Source organism: Alosa pseudoharengus, unplaced genomic scaffold (genome assembly GCF_046254945.1).
Source record: "Alosa pseudoharengus isolate Yale_2024_CS ecotype anadromous, Long Island Sound unplaced genomic scaffold, YU_APseudo_1.1 YU_APseudo_1.1_scf_9, whole genome shotgun sequence".
NCBI classification, from domain to species: domain Eukaryota; kingdom Metazoa; phylum Chordata; class Actinopteri; order Clupeiformes; family Clupeidae; genus Alosa; species Alosa pseudoharengus.
The window spans coordinates 2,393,505-2,410,989 of NW_027468881.1; the positions used below are offsets into that span (position 1 = coordinate 2,393,505).

At 38.4% G+C, this 17,485-nt stretch overlaps 1 protein-coding gene across 2 annotated transcripts in view; it reads right to left on the bottom strand.

The window, feature by feature from the left end:
* Positions 1 to 17,485, bottom strand: part of letmd1 (LETM1 domain containing 1) — a 78,207-nt gene continuing 60,722 nt past the window's right edge. Inside the window, exons 6-9 of one of the 2 annotated variants that reach the window (XM_076276369.1) lie at positions 6,653 to 6,754; positions 6,416 to 6,568; positions 4,367 to 4,463; positions 1 to 763 (exon numbers count right to left, since the gene is read on the bottom strand). In XM_076276369.1, the coding sequence (XP_076132484.1) occupies positions 636 to 763; positions 4,367 to 4,463; positions 6,416 to 6,568; positions 6,653 to 6,754 (480 nt within the window). In that variant the 3' untranslated portion in view covers positions 1 to 635. The remainder of the gene's footprint in view (positions 764 to 4,366; positions 4,464 to 6,415; positions 6,569 to 6,652; positions 6,755 to 17,485) is intronic. The other variant, XM_076276370.1, reaches the window with a different exon arrangement.

The following is a 17,485-nucleotide window of genomic DNA, read 5'->3' on the forward strand; positions in this document are numbered from 1 at the left end:
TTATGTTTTAAGTTATTTTATTTGTTTTTTTACACTCTTTTATCGTTTGTGGTCAAAAGATTGTCTTCCTGTAAAACACAATTTTGATGAGATCATGATAGAATAGGGTTTGTGTCCTATTAGCAACTGGCAATGTTTCCAACATTAAAATACAAGTTACTTTCCAATCGTTACCACACCAAGAACACAAGAACAAGTATGACACAGAAAAAAACTTGCTGGCAAAATGGTGTTAAAGGTACACTATGCAGGTTTTTTAGCTTAACATGCAAGTTTTTTAGCTTAATTTACCTTCGTTTAACAGCTTCAGAGTCATTGGAATAGTTATATGACTTTTTTCGGGTTGAATGGTGGCCGTCTCGCTTCCTGTGAGCGGAAAAAACACCCTTGCAATTGTGGACCGGCGGGCCGATGGCCTCAGTGTCAGTAAGTATAACGAGTGTAACAAATTGCTTTACTGCATTCAAATACACATACACGCCAGGCACCGGCTAGAAAAAGGTAGCGATGGAGTTTCTCAGACATTCATCATGACAGAGCCAGCGAAAAAGAAGCACAAACCGAGAAAACAGTAAGGAAATTGCCAATACTGCATAGTTTACCTTTAATTAACCTTTAATTTAATTAATCAATTATTATAGTATTTTGTCTTCATATTCCTCTAGTCTCTGAGAATGGAGTGAAGAATGCCAACAATGGTGGGGCTGGGGGTAGTTTACTGTAAGAAGAACCATGCTGTGCAAATACAGCGATGCCTCTGAATCTACAGAAAAGACAAAAAGAAATGGAGAATTCAGCTGCATTTACATACTAAAAAAAAGTTAAAAGTACCTCTGTCTCTCTTAATCTTAAATATCAATATATGAGATTAACAAAGACCAAGGGCCCATTGTTCAAAAGTGATCAAATTGGATTTTGGCTATTGGATTGTTCAAAGAGAAATGAATAATCTAAAATCAGATTAGATCACTGGTCTTTGTTTTGATCTGGATCAAATTGTCATGTATGTGTTGTTCAAATTCCATGAGAAGGGTGGATTCAAGTTGGACTTCAGGCACAAAATGACCATTTAAAATTGGTCAAATAATATCATATTTTTATCATGTATTTATGCTTGATTTATGTAACTGCAGTAAATCCTATCTTTTTGCCTATTAATGGAACGCTGAGAGAGCCAAAATTATTTTCCTCCCCACAGAAATCCAATGCAAAGTGGATAGAAAAGGAGAGCACAATAAAATAGAACCACGTCCCCTCCCCAGCTCTATCTGATGTAGGCTAAAAGGCAAATATTTTTTAAAACAGTGGAAAGTGAGCATTGTAACTTATTTGTTTTGCAAATTACATTTGAATAATTCTTACACAATTGTAAAATAATTATGGTTGACATTCCTGTTTATTTAACCCATTTTAGGTTATTTGCTTTTACAAAATAGCCTACAGCAGGATGCAGCTGTTTTGAAATGTTTTTAAAATTACTGTAGGCTGGAAATTAAATTACTTCATACATTGTAAAGCCCTATCCAAGTATATTATTGACTAATTAACACATTTTTTTAGATGGACTTTTCTGTGTTATAAATTCTGTGTTCTTTTTTGGGACTACTTTGCATTTATTTTAGAATTTCTATTCTTAGTATATATATATAGAGATTCTTATATATAATTCTTATAATATGTATTTATTTATTTATTTATTGTAATAATTTATAGTTATGTAGTTATCTTTTTTTAATGTGTTGTTACTTTAATGTGTTTTGTTGAACGGTTAATCAATTTTGATGGGTTCCCCTTTCAGTTATTATTGGTTTAGTCAGTTTGTGTTTGTCCTCCTTTTCACATTGGAGGGTGATGTCTTCTGTTTAATTACCCTTATTTTTTAGCACAGTTTTTTTTCCCAAAATATTAATTTCTTTATTATTTAATAAATAAAAAATAATTAAATTCATTTATAAAGAAATAAAATAATAACATTTATGTATTTGTAACTTTTGGTGAATAAACCATTTTTGTTGAAGCTGTAATCCTGTGTGCCTGTGTCTACTGCTCGATCCCTCATTTGGTGGCAGCGGTGAGTGTTATCTTCTTCTAGATAAATGTGACAATGGATCTCACAAAATCTGATAAGTTTTGACAGATTGTCTTTAATTGCATCCACCAAAAACGGTATAGATAAATTGAGGGGGTCAGAATGTTAAGCGATTAATGTCATGTGACTTACCTAAATGTGAAAAATGTGTTTCCTTTGCTTTGGCAACATTTAGCCACCCAGCATCCTCATAATCACAGGCAACCTGACAGCCTCAAAGCTAAACAATACTTTGACACATTTATCACAAATCTTCAGTCATGCATTCATGAAAACAACAGTCAATAAATAAAACCCTTACGTTACACCATCGGTGATCAACACAGTCCTCATATCGGTAAAATTAACGTTGTCATTCATGACAGATGTTTTACAAATAGCTAAGCAAGGCAGCAAGCTAAGCAATTTGGCTACAAACTGTAAATTGTGCTGCATATTTTGACAGAATAACAGATTTATTTGAGAATAAAATACCGATTTGGTGTACTTGACAAAGTTGGGATTCATGAAGCACGGGAGTGAATTTTATCGAGACGAGGAGGCAGTTTTTCCTTCAGATGACATGGAGATTAGACATGCATGCTTCCTGCTGTTTTTCCTCTGGCTGAAGGAGACGTCAACTCTTGATTTTTCTCTCACATAGTAAAAGAAATTTGCGCCACAAATCCCTTAAACAATTATATATATATATATCACCAGAAAGCCTAGGATGTTATGTTTATGAGGAAGTTTTCATTAATAAAATCGGTTGAGGCATGGCGGAGTTATTAGACTGAATGTCATCGGTACTGAAGTACCGAAATTAGAATGGGCTTAACACATCTGTGCACACATCTTATCGATTAAGTTCTGTTACTTGTAAGTTTGTTTAAATTCACTATTTAGCGTTATTTGTTTTATTTACCATGGTGTTCGCAGCGTTTCTCTGAGAGTGCAGCCGACTCTCCAAGGAGCTGTGTGCATTGCATTGTTGGGTCCTGCTTGTGTCGCCTGGTTAAGTTTGCTATAACCATGTCAACTATACTGTCTTTTCCATAGATAGAGGAATCTTTTGTACTTATTGTTTGAAGCTTAAATGCGCTGAGTGATGTTACGAGGTTTCTAAGCTAAAACATTTTTTGTCACATGCTGCAAACATCAACTCACCATCTGCTAGCTGCCTGTGCCCTGAATACAACTGTAAAGAAATGCGGTCTCTGTGGACAGCCCAAGCTCCAAAAACAGCAACAAAAACAATTTGGTCCAGCCTGGACCATAAAAACATAACAAACTGTTCCAGCCAATCACCAACAACATGTGCATTTGGGAGAGTTTCAATCTCACGGAAGGGAGGGGGAGGGAGTAGCGAGCTAGCTCTCTGTTTTGTTGAAACGTCAACAGAAGTGACGTTACCCAACATCGCTTAGAGTGCCTTTAATGTTTGGGATTACTTTGTATTTATTTACAAATTTATTTTTATTTATCTAGAGAAAAAGATTTCATCTTTAAATATCTCTATCTTTAATCTTTTTTAATGTTTTGTTTTTTTCTATGAGTTAATTGATTTTGATGGGTCCCCCTTTTTGTTCGTTCACATTGGAAGGTGATGTATTCTGTTTAGTTAGGGTTAGGCTTGGTTTAAAATTAATTGATTTTCTTTTGTAAAGTAACTTTTGGTTGAATAAACTGCTTTTTTGTTGAACCCGCAATCCTGTGTGACCTGTGTCCACTGCTCAATCCCTCAGAACCAGTTTACCACTGTACTTTTATTTTATTCTATTTATATTATTTAATATTTTTCTGTCATTCTTTAATACTTGCATTCAGTGTTTTTTACTTTTATTTCTTTCTTTTACCTTTTTGTGACCTTTAGTTATTTTATGACCTTTTTATTTATTTTTTGCAGCTGAATACTATGTATATGAAAGAATGGTAGTACAAGCTGACTCAACTCGCTCAATGAGAAGCTCAGTTCAGCAGTGAAGTTAACATCACACATAGGCATCACATCACATTAGACATTAAAACAATGTTTAGCATCGCAGAAAATACCACAAGACAAAATTCGTTGACAACATTTTAGCTCATACATAAATGGAAATGGTGCCAGAGGTGTTGATTATGTGATTTTCCAAACTCCCTGGTGAGGATCATTGTCTTGGAAGGCTTTTTAACTTCATTAAGAAAATACTTGTCGTCCAGCAGTTATATGGATAACATATTACAGTATGTATTGATTATTCAGTTCAGTACAGTTTTACTGGATCTGCATTGACATATGGTAAATGTGAGACAAACCTCTGAGATGGACGGAAAACTGGAGCCACTGGGCAAGCCACTCTCTACACTGAGTTGAACTCAAAGAGTAACCATTTATCCCCCTCATGTAACATGCCTGTGAAAAGAGACATATTTTCTCTTAAAAACTCAATATCATTTCACATTTCAGGGGGCAACTTGATTGAATTTCTTTCTTCATGTAAATGGACCAAACCAAAACTTAAGCGGCCAAATCACAAATAGTTCAAAAGTGGACTCATATTTGTTTGCAGTGTACAGTAGTCACTAGAAATATGAGCCTCAAGTCTTTCTTGCTCAAGACTAAGGGAGTTAATAAGGATTGTAAAATTAAAACAATAATTGTTTTGTGTGACATTCAATCTTGTGGCCACATATTCTGTTCTTCATAGTAATGTTTTCAAAAATGTCTGTTTGCGAACATTAACATCACATCATTATTTGAATCACACATTATATTATATTTGGTCACACATGTTTACATATTCCCATGTCTGATGCCCAACAAGTTGACAGCATACCATGTCCAAAATGTAACTAATGTCCAGCAGCAGCGAAATGTTTGTAAACTTTTTTTACCACTCGTCTGATATGAATGCATGGAGAATTCTTGGAAAATTTGTTGTGATTAACGCCCGTGGCATCTACTACATCTAGCAACAACTTCTGATGACATGTAACAACAATTCAGGATATGATGTAATATTGAAATTGTGGGAAGATTACAGTAAGTCGCACCAGACTATAAGTCGTTATTATAAGTATAAGTTGTTATTTAGAAATTAATTTCACAAAATCCAAGACCAAGAACAGACAGACTATGTAAGACGAAAAAGATTGAGAATTCTACTGGGAATCTTAATGAAGTCGGAGAAGAAGTGAATGTGGCAAGCTGAGGCGAACTGGACGATAAGAAAGGCGGCCAAGGGCCCGACGGTAAATGTAAAGCAATTTACAAAAGATTCACTGGACAAAAATGCTGATGTGGCACATGAAAATTTAGCTAAAAATGTGGAGAATGCAATACAATCAAAAATGTTGGGCGATGTGGAGGAACAAGCCAGCAGCAGAGCAAATGCTCGGCAGGCTACCTCCGAGAGAGCGAGAGAGAAAAAAATATGCACGTTTAAAATAACATTTTGAGTTGCGTGTCCCGAGTCCCTACAAAAGCCTGTCGGAACGCTAAAATGTCCCAGTTTACACCAACCAAAGTGTCGTCTTATTACAGCCCGATCATTAACTAAACCCATGTAGAAAGACTAAAGCCTAAAGCGTCCAGCGTATGATTTTGATAATGTGTGTGTGTGAGTGTCAGTCAATTGTAACAGTCAATTGTAACAGTCAGCATAATCTTTGCAGCAAACCTTACAGTGTATCTCTGTAAACATTGTTGCAATGCCTCATCATATCTGCCTTGTTTTAACGGTTAGGACAATGCTGATGAGAAAGTCCTCATTCTCAAAATAACCTATGGCTGAGTTTTCTAAAAGTTTTATCTTTTATTGTGAGACATGCGTTTCGTTGGCAGTGTCATACCGGTAGGCTATCAAAAGCAGAAGATATTCGGTTTGGTTTGGGATTTAATTTACGTTTGGACTGTTTGATTATGTTGCTAAATGTTTGGACTGATGGGCACTGAAATCTGGGGGGTATTTGATGGTTCACTGTTTAGTTTCATATAGTTGAAAGAGTGTCTGGATTTCCATCCGTTGTTTTTTTGCGAGACAAGGCATCCGCTTTCATTCATTCATTGAACGCTGTGCTGTAATGGAAACCTTATTGCGTAGGCCTACGGACGCCTAAATTGAGGTTTTTTTTTTTTAATTATGCATGATTTACTTTTTTATTAATTTCGTAGGCTAAGAAATTTGATGCACATGCACAAACAATATGGAAAATTCTGTACACTCATCCTTTGGGTGCAGCGTGGAGAGGCCATACAACCGGTGGTGGTGGCTAAATTTGAGTCATCCAAACTGTATCTGCAGAAATATGCTCAAGGCTTTAGACTTTCAAATCCTTTTAAAACCATTACACTATCCCACTAACCTGTTTAATCTCTGCATCACTGAGTTGGTGGAGCCCAAGTTGTGACAAGGCTCTGTCCAGGCGCATTAACTCTATGGCATGATTATTCAATCGCTGGCCAATCAGAAAAGATGGGAGGTTGGAAGTAAGAAAGAGTAGAGAGCATAGCTGTTTCTGGAACACAAAATAAAGTAGAGGAATAATACATTAATTTACATCTAATGATTGAGGACAACAAACAACAAGTTTAAACACTACCTTGTGATCTGTATACAGACTCTTCAGTCCGAGCATTGATCCAGCAAACAAGGTCCGCAGTGCATGCACTTCAGAGACAGTAGGATGGCCACCTCTCTGCACCTGCACCCACATACAAAAGCCCAATATATGCACTGAAAGTATAGCTTATTTTTAAAAAGAATGAATGAATGTGCGACAAATTAATGTTTGGAAACTCAATAACATTAAATATTACATATACACCTTTTCCTATGGATACACGGATCGAACTGGCAACTTTTTGGTTAAAAGTCAACCACTCTAACCATTAGGCAACAGATGCCTCAAAAGTTATAAAAAGACACAATTGCAGCTAAAAAGCGTAACATTACAAGATGGGTCTTTTATGGTAAATGCTGGTCAATACAGGCTATATACAGGATACAGGCTAGCTCAGGGGTGGGCAAACTGTGGCCCACAGGCCGGATCCGGCCCACCAAGCACTTTCATCCGGCCCACTGAGCATTTAATTTGGTTATCAGGCTGCTCGCTATTTTTCTTTCTGCGTTGGTTAGCTGTACTGCAAACTCCTTAGAGGACGTTTACAATGTCAATGTCAAAACATCATGTTAAATAGAGATGATAGGCCTACTCTTAGTTATCTCCTTTGCAGCAAATCTAACGTGAACGTTATGCTACTCCATTTAATTGGGAACGCGTCTGCGCTCACGAGAAGGAGAGAGAGCGGCAGGTTCCAGCTGGCTTGTCATTGTTGATAATTTATATGTTCTTATAAGAAACTTTTAAAAGGAAATCATGAAGGCCACAGTGGTTCCCACTACTGACCATTTAAAAACTGTGAGAGGGCACAGTAGTGTTAATTTTGTCGCCTATTTTTAATTTAGTCTTAGTCTTAGTCTTGTGACAAAATGTCCTTTTTAGTCTTTGTCATATTTAGTCATTCAAATATCATTTTTGTTAGTCAAGTTTTAGTCGACTAAAAGTCTCGTCATTTTAGTTTAGTTTTAGTCAAAAGAAAACTAAAGGTATCTTAGTCTTAGTCAGTTTTAGTCAACACATTTTAGTCTTTTTTTATAACAAATTATTTCTGATTACCATTTGAGTCAAATAGTGTTTCACACATCTCAATTTTCCAACAATATTGTGTGTCCACAGGGCTACTCGTCTGTTATAATTACTCATTCAGATTTTTTGTCAGTCAGTATGTTTACATGCACAGGTAAGTCAAGCTACAGTTATAGCTCGGCTGGGATTTGACCATAGACAGTAAAAGATTTGACTGGACCACTGTCACTGGTGGTCCGCAAACTATCCCAAGTGGTCCGCGAGCAGACGTGGTAAAATATAATATAGTTGAGTTGTTTGCAATATTGAACCAACTTGTATGTAAAAACAGTTCTGCAACACTGTCTATGTAAGATATGCCAGTTTAAATCATACAGTATGAATCCACACAATAAGCAAAGTGCAAAGACAATAAGCAAGGTGGTTCAGTGAGTAGGCCTATAGTGTAGACTAATTATAGGCTACTGTTGAAGTAGGTCTAATCTTTTTTTTTTTTAGCTAGGGTTAGTTAAGTGGTCCTGAAACTGAAAAAGTTTGAGAAACACTGTCGTAGACCAAAGTATTAATGTTTTACTCCGCCTCGCTAGATGGCGATATGCACCCAAACACAACACATTCCCCAAACAGACTCTCCATCTTAGCCATAGCTAACTTGCTAGCGAACTTTCCATATTAGCTTACTTGCTAGCAAACTTTGCATCATCAGTCTAACTAGTTAAATAGTTGAGATTACATGATGAACATTTTCGTATGGACATTCTGGGGGATGTTAATTTGTATGAGAGAAGCTTCAACTTCTGGGTATGTAGCATTGTTGCATAAAGCTTAGGTAGTTAGCTTGCTAACTCTGGCAGAAAATCTCCAGTGTTCTTGTTCCATGTAGTTTCGTGTTGCAGCCACAGGGTTGCAGCAACAGCACGTAGACTAGCCTACAGGAAAGCTGTTGCGTATGAACTCATTCGGAATATTTTGAAAACGTAACAGCTAGATATTCTGTCTTCTCATTTTGTAGACGAAAATGAAGAGAGATTTTATCTTAGTTTTTATTTCATGCAAAACATTTTAGTCTCGTCTTTTTTCGTCAACAATAATGCATCTTAAGATAGTCTTAGTCATTGTTTCAGGACATTACTGCCGTCTCGTCATCGTCTTGTCTTAGTCATGAAAAAAAAGGTTGTTGACGAACATATTTCCTCTCGTCTCGTCTGACGAAATTAACACTAGGGCACAGCAGGTACAGCACTATAGCGGAGCAGGCAGAAGATCATTGAGAAATAAACGTGAATTACGTGAATTTAAAAACGATAAAGCGACAGTACACAATGTATAGCCTACATTTGTTCAACAGCATCAAATTAGCAGTATTTTTTAAGCAATTAATATTTTAAAACAAATACTTTTGATACTAAATTATAGGCTACAAAAAAAATATATTTTTGTGTGTGTGTGTGTGTCGTTGGGGGGGGGCTGGTTGTTGTGCGGCCCGCCGGCCAATTTTTAAAAGCCAATGTGGCCCTTGAGCCAAAAAGTTGGCCCACCCCTGGGCTAGCTAATTGATTTCAATAGCCAACAGTGAACATTGAAATGTTGGCATGTTCTCTGCTACATGTCAGATTTTTGGCTCTGTCGGGGTCCACCATGCTTTAAGGATACAGTCTATAGTCATACTCTGGAAATTTAGCCTCAAATAACTACTTCTAGAAACGTAGGGGTTTTATTCGATACAGATTTAAAATTTGACCAACATGTAAAACTCCTGTCAAGTCCTGTTATTATCAACTGAAAAACATTTCCAAAATCAGTTCAATGCTTTTTGCATTTGTTTAATCTAGACTTGATTACTGCAACGCCTTAATTCACCTGTCTAAATCGTCAATCCATCTCTCGTTTACAGACTGTTCAGAACTCAGCAACTAGACTTTTGACAAAGACTAAATTTAGGGAACACATCACCCCAGTTCTGGCCACTATTCACTGTTTTAGGATTGATTTTAAAATCCTCCTTATAACCTATAAAGAGTCACATGGTTTGGCACCTGACTATTTAAAAGATGTATTAACCCCCTACTGTCCGGCTCGGCCCCTCAGATCCTCCAGCCTGAGACTTTTAGTTGTTCCAGAAAGTAAACTGTCAACTAGGGGTGACCGATCATTTGCAGTTAGAGCACCCAAGCTTTGGAACAGCCTCCCATATAACATCAAATCTGCACCATCAGTGGCTGTTTTTCCTTTTGTTTCTTATATTGAGTTAAGTTTGTGTTTGGTAGTTTGTCCTTTTATTTATTACTATTTTGGCATTATTAGGGCCCGAGCACCGAAGGGTGCAAGGCCCTATTGTTTTTGTAAGGATTATTATTTTTCACTATTATTAGGGCCCGAGCACCGAAGGGCGCAAGGCCCTATTGTTTTTGTAAGGATTATTATTTTTCACTATTATTATTAGGGCCCGAGCACCGAAGGGCGCAAGGCCCTATTGTTTTTGTAAGGATTATTATTAGGGCCCGAGCACCGAAGGGCGCAAGGCCCTATTGTTTTTGTAAGGATTATTAGGGCCCGAGCACCGAAGGGCGCAAGGCCCTATTGTTTTTGTAAGGATTATTATTATTATTATTATTAGGGCCCGAGCACAGAAGGGCGCAAGGCCCTATTGTTTTTGTAAGGATTATTATTATTATTATTATTAGGGCCCGAGCACCGAAGGGCGCAATGCCCTATTGTTTTTGTAAGGATTATTATTATTATTATTATTATTATTAGGGCCCGAGCACCGAAGGGCGCAAGGCCCTATTGTTTTTGTAAGGATTATTATTAGGGCCCGAGCACCGAAGGGCGCAAGGCCCTATTGTTTTTGTAAGGATTATTATTATTATTATTATTATTATTATTATTATTGTTATTCCACTTTTTTGCTTTCCTGTTTTTGAGGTGGTTAACATGGGCGAAAATTCTTGAAATTTGGCACACACGTCAGGTGTCACGCAACGCAGTTAGGTACAAGAGCTTGACCTCGGGTGTGGCCCAGAGACTCACTAGCGCCCCCTTAGGTGACTGATCCCGTGGTTGGCATATATTTTGAGGTGGTTAACATGGTCGAAAACGCATGAAATTTAGCACACACATCAAGTGGTACAGTGAATAGACAGGGATAAAGGCTTGGCACTGGGCGTTGCCCAGGAACTCCATAGCGCCCCCTTACGTCACAGTGACTTGTGGTTGGCATATAGTTTTAGATACACACACCAAATTTGGTGGGTGTATGTAACTCCCAAAAACAAACAACTTTTGTATTAACATGCCATTAGCCACGCCCACAGGAAGTGAGGTAATTGAGATTTTGTGCGTTGTGGACATGATCAATTTTAACATACTCCTCCTAGACGGTTGATCCGATTCATGTCAAAGTTGGTATACATGATGCCGAGATGTTCCTGATTATAAATTGTGAAGTTTTTTTTTGATATGTTGCAATTTGACGAAATGGCGAAATTATTAATTTTAATACCCTTCCACATAAACAATAAATGTGTCATAATTCACCATGCATGACTTGAAATGTTTTAAATTTCACAGGTCATTGAAGACCATGTTAATGATAATATTCACATGCCCATAATGCATGTTTGGCATAGCGCCACCAACTGGCAACAGAAAGAATGACAATTATACTGATGTCACATGATCAATTTGAACATACTCCTCCTAGACGGTTTGTCAGATTCATTTGAAATTTGGCAAACATTATGCCAAGATGTCGCTGATGTTAAATTGTGAAGGGATTTTTGAATGTTGTAATATATTTGATATGATTTTAATATCTCACCACATAAACAGGAAATGTGCCATAAATCACAGTGCATTGAATGAATGGTCTGAAACTTCTCAGGTTAATAGATATCATGATTATGATGATATCCAGACACCCAATGGCCTGCCTGGCATAGCGCCACCACCTGGCCAAGCAGGAAATGTGCCAGAAATGGACAATGCCTTAAGTGATTGATCTGAAACTTTATAAAATATTGGATATCATTATTGTGATGATATTCACATGCGTCATTCACAGGCCTAGCATAGCGCCACCTTCTGGCCAAGCAGGAAATGTGCCAGAAATGCTCTATGCTTTGAATAAATGGTCTGAAACTTTTCAGGTTAATAGATATTATGATTATGATGATATCCAGACACCCAATGGGCCTGCCTGGCATAGCGCCACCACCTGGTCAAGCAGTAAATGTGCCAGAAATGGACAATGCCTTAAGTGATTGATCTGAAAGTTTACAAACATTTTGGATATCATTATTGTGATGGTATTCACATGTGTAATTTTCATGCCTAACATAGCGCCACCATCTGGCCAACCAAAAAGTGTATCAGAAATGTTCTTTGCTTAAAATGAATGGTCTGAAATTTCTCAGGTTAATATATATTATGATTATGATGACACCCAATGGGCCTGCCTTGCATTACGCCCCCACCTGGCCAAGCGAGTAAATGTGGCAGAAAATAAAATACAAAAACAACTAGCACACGCATTAAACATGTACATTTCACAAACGCACCACGTCGGTGCTTTGGTGGATTCCGACATGTCACGGGTTGCGGCCCGCAGGTGCTCGGGCCCGCCATTGCCGCTTGCGGCTATATTTATTATTATTATTATTATTATTATTATTATATTAACTTTGTCTCAGAGCGTTTTCCTTTTTTGAGGTGGTTAACATGGTCGAAAACGCTTGAAATTTGGCACACATATCAGGTGTCACGCAAAGCAGTTAGGTACAAGAGCTTGGCCCTGGGCGTGGCCCAGGGACTCAGTAGCGCCCCCTTAGGTGATTGAGGCAGTGGTTGGCACATACTTTCAGCTAGACGCATCAAATTCGGTAGGTATGTGTATCTCCCCAAGATGAACAACTTTTGTATGTACAATGCATTAGCCACGCCCAACAGGAAGTGAGGTATTTGGGATTTTGTGCGGACTAAAATGTGATGAATTGTGATGCCAGAAGACATTCTTCCCATCGGTGAAAACGCATGAAATTTGGCACACACGTCAAGAGGTACCATGAATACACAGGGGAAAAGCCTTGGCACTGGGCTTGGCCCAGGAACTCCATAGCGCCCCCTTATATCACTGTGACTTGTGGTTGGAATATAGTTTTAGATACACACACCAAATTTGGTGGGTGTGTGTAACTCCCAAAAACAATCAACTTTTGTATTAACATGCCATTAGCCACGCCCACAGGAAGTGAGGTAATTGGGATTTTGTGCATTGTGGACATGATAAATTTTAATGTACTCCTCCTAGACGATTGATCCGATTCATGTGAAAGTTGGTATACATGATGCCAATATGCTTCTGATTCTAAATTGTGAAGCTTTTTTTGATATGTTGTAATTTGATGAAATGGCGAAACTATGAATTTTAATACCCTTCCACGTTAACAATAAATGTGTCTTAATTCACCATGCATGGCTTGAAATGTTTTAAATTTCACAGGTCTTTGAATACCATGGTAGCGATGATATTCACATGCCCATAATGTATATTTGGCATAGCGCCACCACCTGGCAACAGAAAGAATGGCAATTACATTGATGTTACATGATCAATTTTAACATACTCCTCCTAGACGGTTTGCCGGATTCATGTGAAATTTGGCTAACATTATGCCAAGATGTTGCTGATGTTAAATTGCGAAGGGATTTTTGATATGTTGTAATATGTCATGATTTTAATATCTCACCATATAAACTGGAAATGTGTCATATAATCACAGTGCATTGAATGAATGGTCTGAAACTTCTCAGGTTAATAGATATTATGATTATGATGATATCCAGACACCCAATGGGCCTGCCTGACATAGCGCCACCCCCTGGCCAAGTAGGAAATGTGCCAGAAATGGACAATGCCTTAAGTGATTGATCTGAAACTTTATAAAATATTGGATATCATTATTGTGATGATATTCACATGCGTAAATTCACAGGCCTAGCATAGCGCCACCTTCTGGCCAAGCAGGAAATGTGCCAGAAATGCTCTATGCTTTGAATAAATGGTCTGAAACTTTTCAGGTTAATAGATATTAAGATTATGATGATATCCAGACACCCAATGGGCCTGCCTGGCATAGCGCCACCACCTGGTCAAGCAGTAAATGTGTCAGAAATGGACAATGCCTTAAGTGATTGATCTGAAAGTTTACAAACAATTTGGATATCATTATTGTGATGATATTCACATGTGTAATTTTCATGCCTAACATAGCGCCACCATCTGGCCAACCAAAAAGTGTATCAGAAATGTTCTTTGCTTAAAATGAATGGTCTGAAATTTCTCAGGTTAATATATATTATGATTATGATGACACCCAATGGGCCTGCCTTGCATTGCACCCCCACCTGGCTAAGCAAGTACATGTGGCAGAAAATCAAATACAAAAACAAATAGCACACGCATCAAATATGTACATTTCACAAACGCACCACGTCGGTGCTTTGTTGGATTCTGACATGTCGCGGGTTGCTGCCCGCAGGTGCTCGGGCCCGCCATTGCCGCTTGCGGCTATATTTAGGGCCCGAGCACCGAAGGGCGCAAGGCCCTATTGTTTTTGTAAGGATTATTTATTAGGGCCCGAGCACCGAAGGGCGCAAGGCCCTATTGTTTTTGTAAGGATTATTTATTAGGGCCCGAGCACCGAAGGGCGCAAGGCCCTATTGTTTTTGTAAGGATTATTATTATTAGGGCCCGAGCACCGAAGGGCGCAAGGCCCTATTGTTTTTGTAAGGATTATTATTATTATTATTATTAGGGCCCGAGCACCGACGGTGCGCGAGGCCGACGGCCTTGCGCACCGAGAGGTGCGAAGCCCTATTGTTTTTGAAAGGATTATTATTATTATTATTATTATTATTTGTTCACCTTTTTGCTATTTTTGAGGTGGTTAGCATAGATGAAAAGTCTTGGAATTTGGCACACACATCTGGTATTACAATGGCTACACAGGCATAAAGGCTTGGCCCCGGGTGTGGCCCAGGGACTCAGTAGCGCCCCCTTAGGTGATTGATGCAGTGGTTGGCACATACTTTCAGCTAGACACACCAAATTTGGCAAGTGTGTGTATCTCCCCAAGATGAACAACTTTCGTATGTACAATGCATTAGCCACGCCCAACAGGAAGTGAGGTATTTGGGATTTTGTGCGGACTAAAATGTGATGAATTGTGATGCCAAAAGAGGTGCTTCCCATCGCTGAAAACACATGAAATTTGGCACACACGTCAAGAGGTACCGTGAATACACAGGGGAAAAGCCTTAGCACTGGGCATTGCCCAGGAACTCCATAGCGCCCCCTTATGTCACAGTGACTTGTGGTTGGCATATAGTTTTAGATACACACACCAAATTTGGTGGGTGTATGTAACTCCCAAAAACAATCAACTTTTGTATTAACATGCCATTAGCCACGCCCACAGGAAGTGAGGTAATTGAGATTTTGTGCGTTGTGGACATGATCAATTTTAACGTACTCCTCCTAGACGGTTGATCCGATTCATGTCAAAGTTGGTATACATGACGCTGAGATGTTCCTGATTATAAATTGTGAAGCTTTTTTTTGATATGTTGTAATTTGATGAAATGGCGAAATTATTAATTTTAATACCCTTCCACATAAACAATAAATGTGTCATAATTCACCATGCATGGCTTGAAATGTTTTACATTTCACAGGTCTTTGAATACCATGGGAGTGATGATATTCACATGCCCATAATGCATATTTTGCATAGCGCCACCACCTGGCAACAGAAAGAATGGCAATTACACTGATGTCACATGGTCAATTTTAACATACTCCTCCTAGACAATTTGTCAGATTCATGTGAAATTTGACAAATATGATGCCAAGATGTTGCTGATGTTAAATTGCGAACGGATTTTTGATATGTTGTAATATGTCCTGATTTTAATATCTCACCCTATAAACAGGAAATGTGTCATAAAGTCACAGTGCATTGAATGAATGGTCTGAAACTTATCAGGTTAATAGATATTATGATTATGATGATATTCTGACACCCAACGGGCCTGCCTGGAATAGCGCCACCACCTGGCCAAGTAGGAAATGTGCCAGAAATGGACAATGCCTTAAGTGATTGATCTGAAACTTTATACAATATTGGATATCATTATTGTGATGATATTCACACATATAATTCACATGCCTAGCATAGCGCCACCATCTGGCCAAACAGGAAATATGCCATAAATGCTTTATGCTTTGAATGAATGGTCTGAAACTTCTCAGGTTAATAGATATTATAATTATGATGACATCCAGAGACCCTATGGGCCTGCCTGGCATAGCGCCACCACCTGGCCAAGCAGGAAAATGTGCCAGAAATTGGTAATGCCTTTATTGGTTGATCTGAAACTTTACAAAATATTGGATATCATTATTGTGATGATATTCATATGTGTAATTCACATGCCTAATATAGCGCCACCATCTGGCCAAAAAGTGTATCAGAAATGTTCTTTGCTTAAAATGAGTAATTGGAAATTTCTCAGGTTAATATATATTATGATTATGATGACACAACATGGGCCTGCCTTGCATTGCGCCCCCACCTGGCCAAGCGAGTAAATGTGCCAGAAAATAACATGCAAAAACAAATGGCATACGCATCAAATATGTACATTTTACAAATGCACCACGTCGGTGCTTTGTTGTATTCTGAAATGTCACGGGTTGCGGCCCGGAGGTGCTCGGGCCCGCCATTGCCGCTTGCGGCTATATTTAGGGCCCGAGCACCGAAGGGCGCAAGGCCCTATTGTTTTTGTAAGGATTATTATTATTATTATTATTATTATTATTATTATTTTTCTATATTATTATTGTTATTCTACTTTTTTGCTTTCCTGTTTTTGAGGTGGTTAACATGGTCGAAAACTCTTGAAATTTGGCACACACGTCAAGTGTTACGCATCACAGTTAGGAACAAGAGATTGACCCCGGGCGTGGCCCAGGGACTCGCTAGCGCCACCTCAGGTGACTGATCCCGTGGTTGGCAAATATTTTGAGGTGGTTAACATAATCGAAAAGTCTTGAAATTTGGCACACACATCAGGTGTCATACAAAGCAGCTAGGTAAAAAAGCTTGGCCCCGGGCATGGCCCAGAGACTCGCTAGCGCCCCCTTATGTCACTGTGACTTGTGGTTGGCATATAGTTTTAGATACACACACCAAATTTGGTGGGTGTATGTAACTCCAAAAAACAAACAACTTTTGTATTAACATGCCATTAGCCACGCCCACAGGAAGTGAAGTAATTGAGATTTTGTGCGTTGTGGACATGATCAATTTTAACGTACTCCTCCTAGACGGTTGATCCGATTCATGTCAAAGTTGGTATACATGACGCCGAGATGTTCCTGATGATAAATTGTGAAGCGTTTTTTTGATATGTTGTAATTTGACGAAATGGCGAAATTATTAATTTTAATACCCTTCCACATAAACAATAAATGTGTCATAATTCACCATGCATGGCTTGAAATGTTTTAAATTTCACAGGTCATGGAAGACCATTTTAATGATAATATTCACATGCCCATAATGCATGTTTGGCATAGCGCCACCACCTGGCAACCGAAAGAATGACAATTATACTGATGTCATATGATCAATTTGAACATACTCCTCCTAGACGGTTTGTCAGATTCATTTGAAATTTGGCAAACATTATGCCAAGATGTTACTGATGTTAAATTGTGAAGGT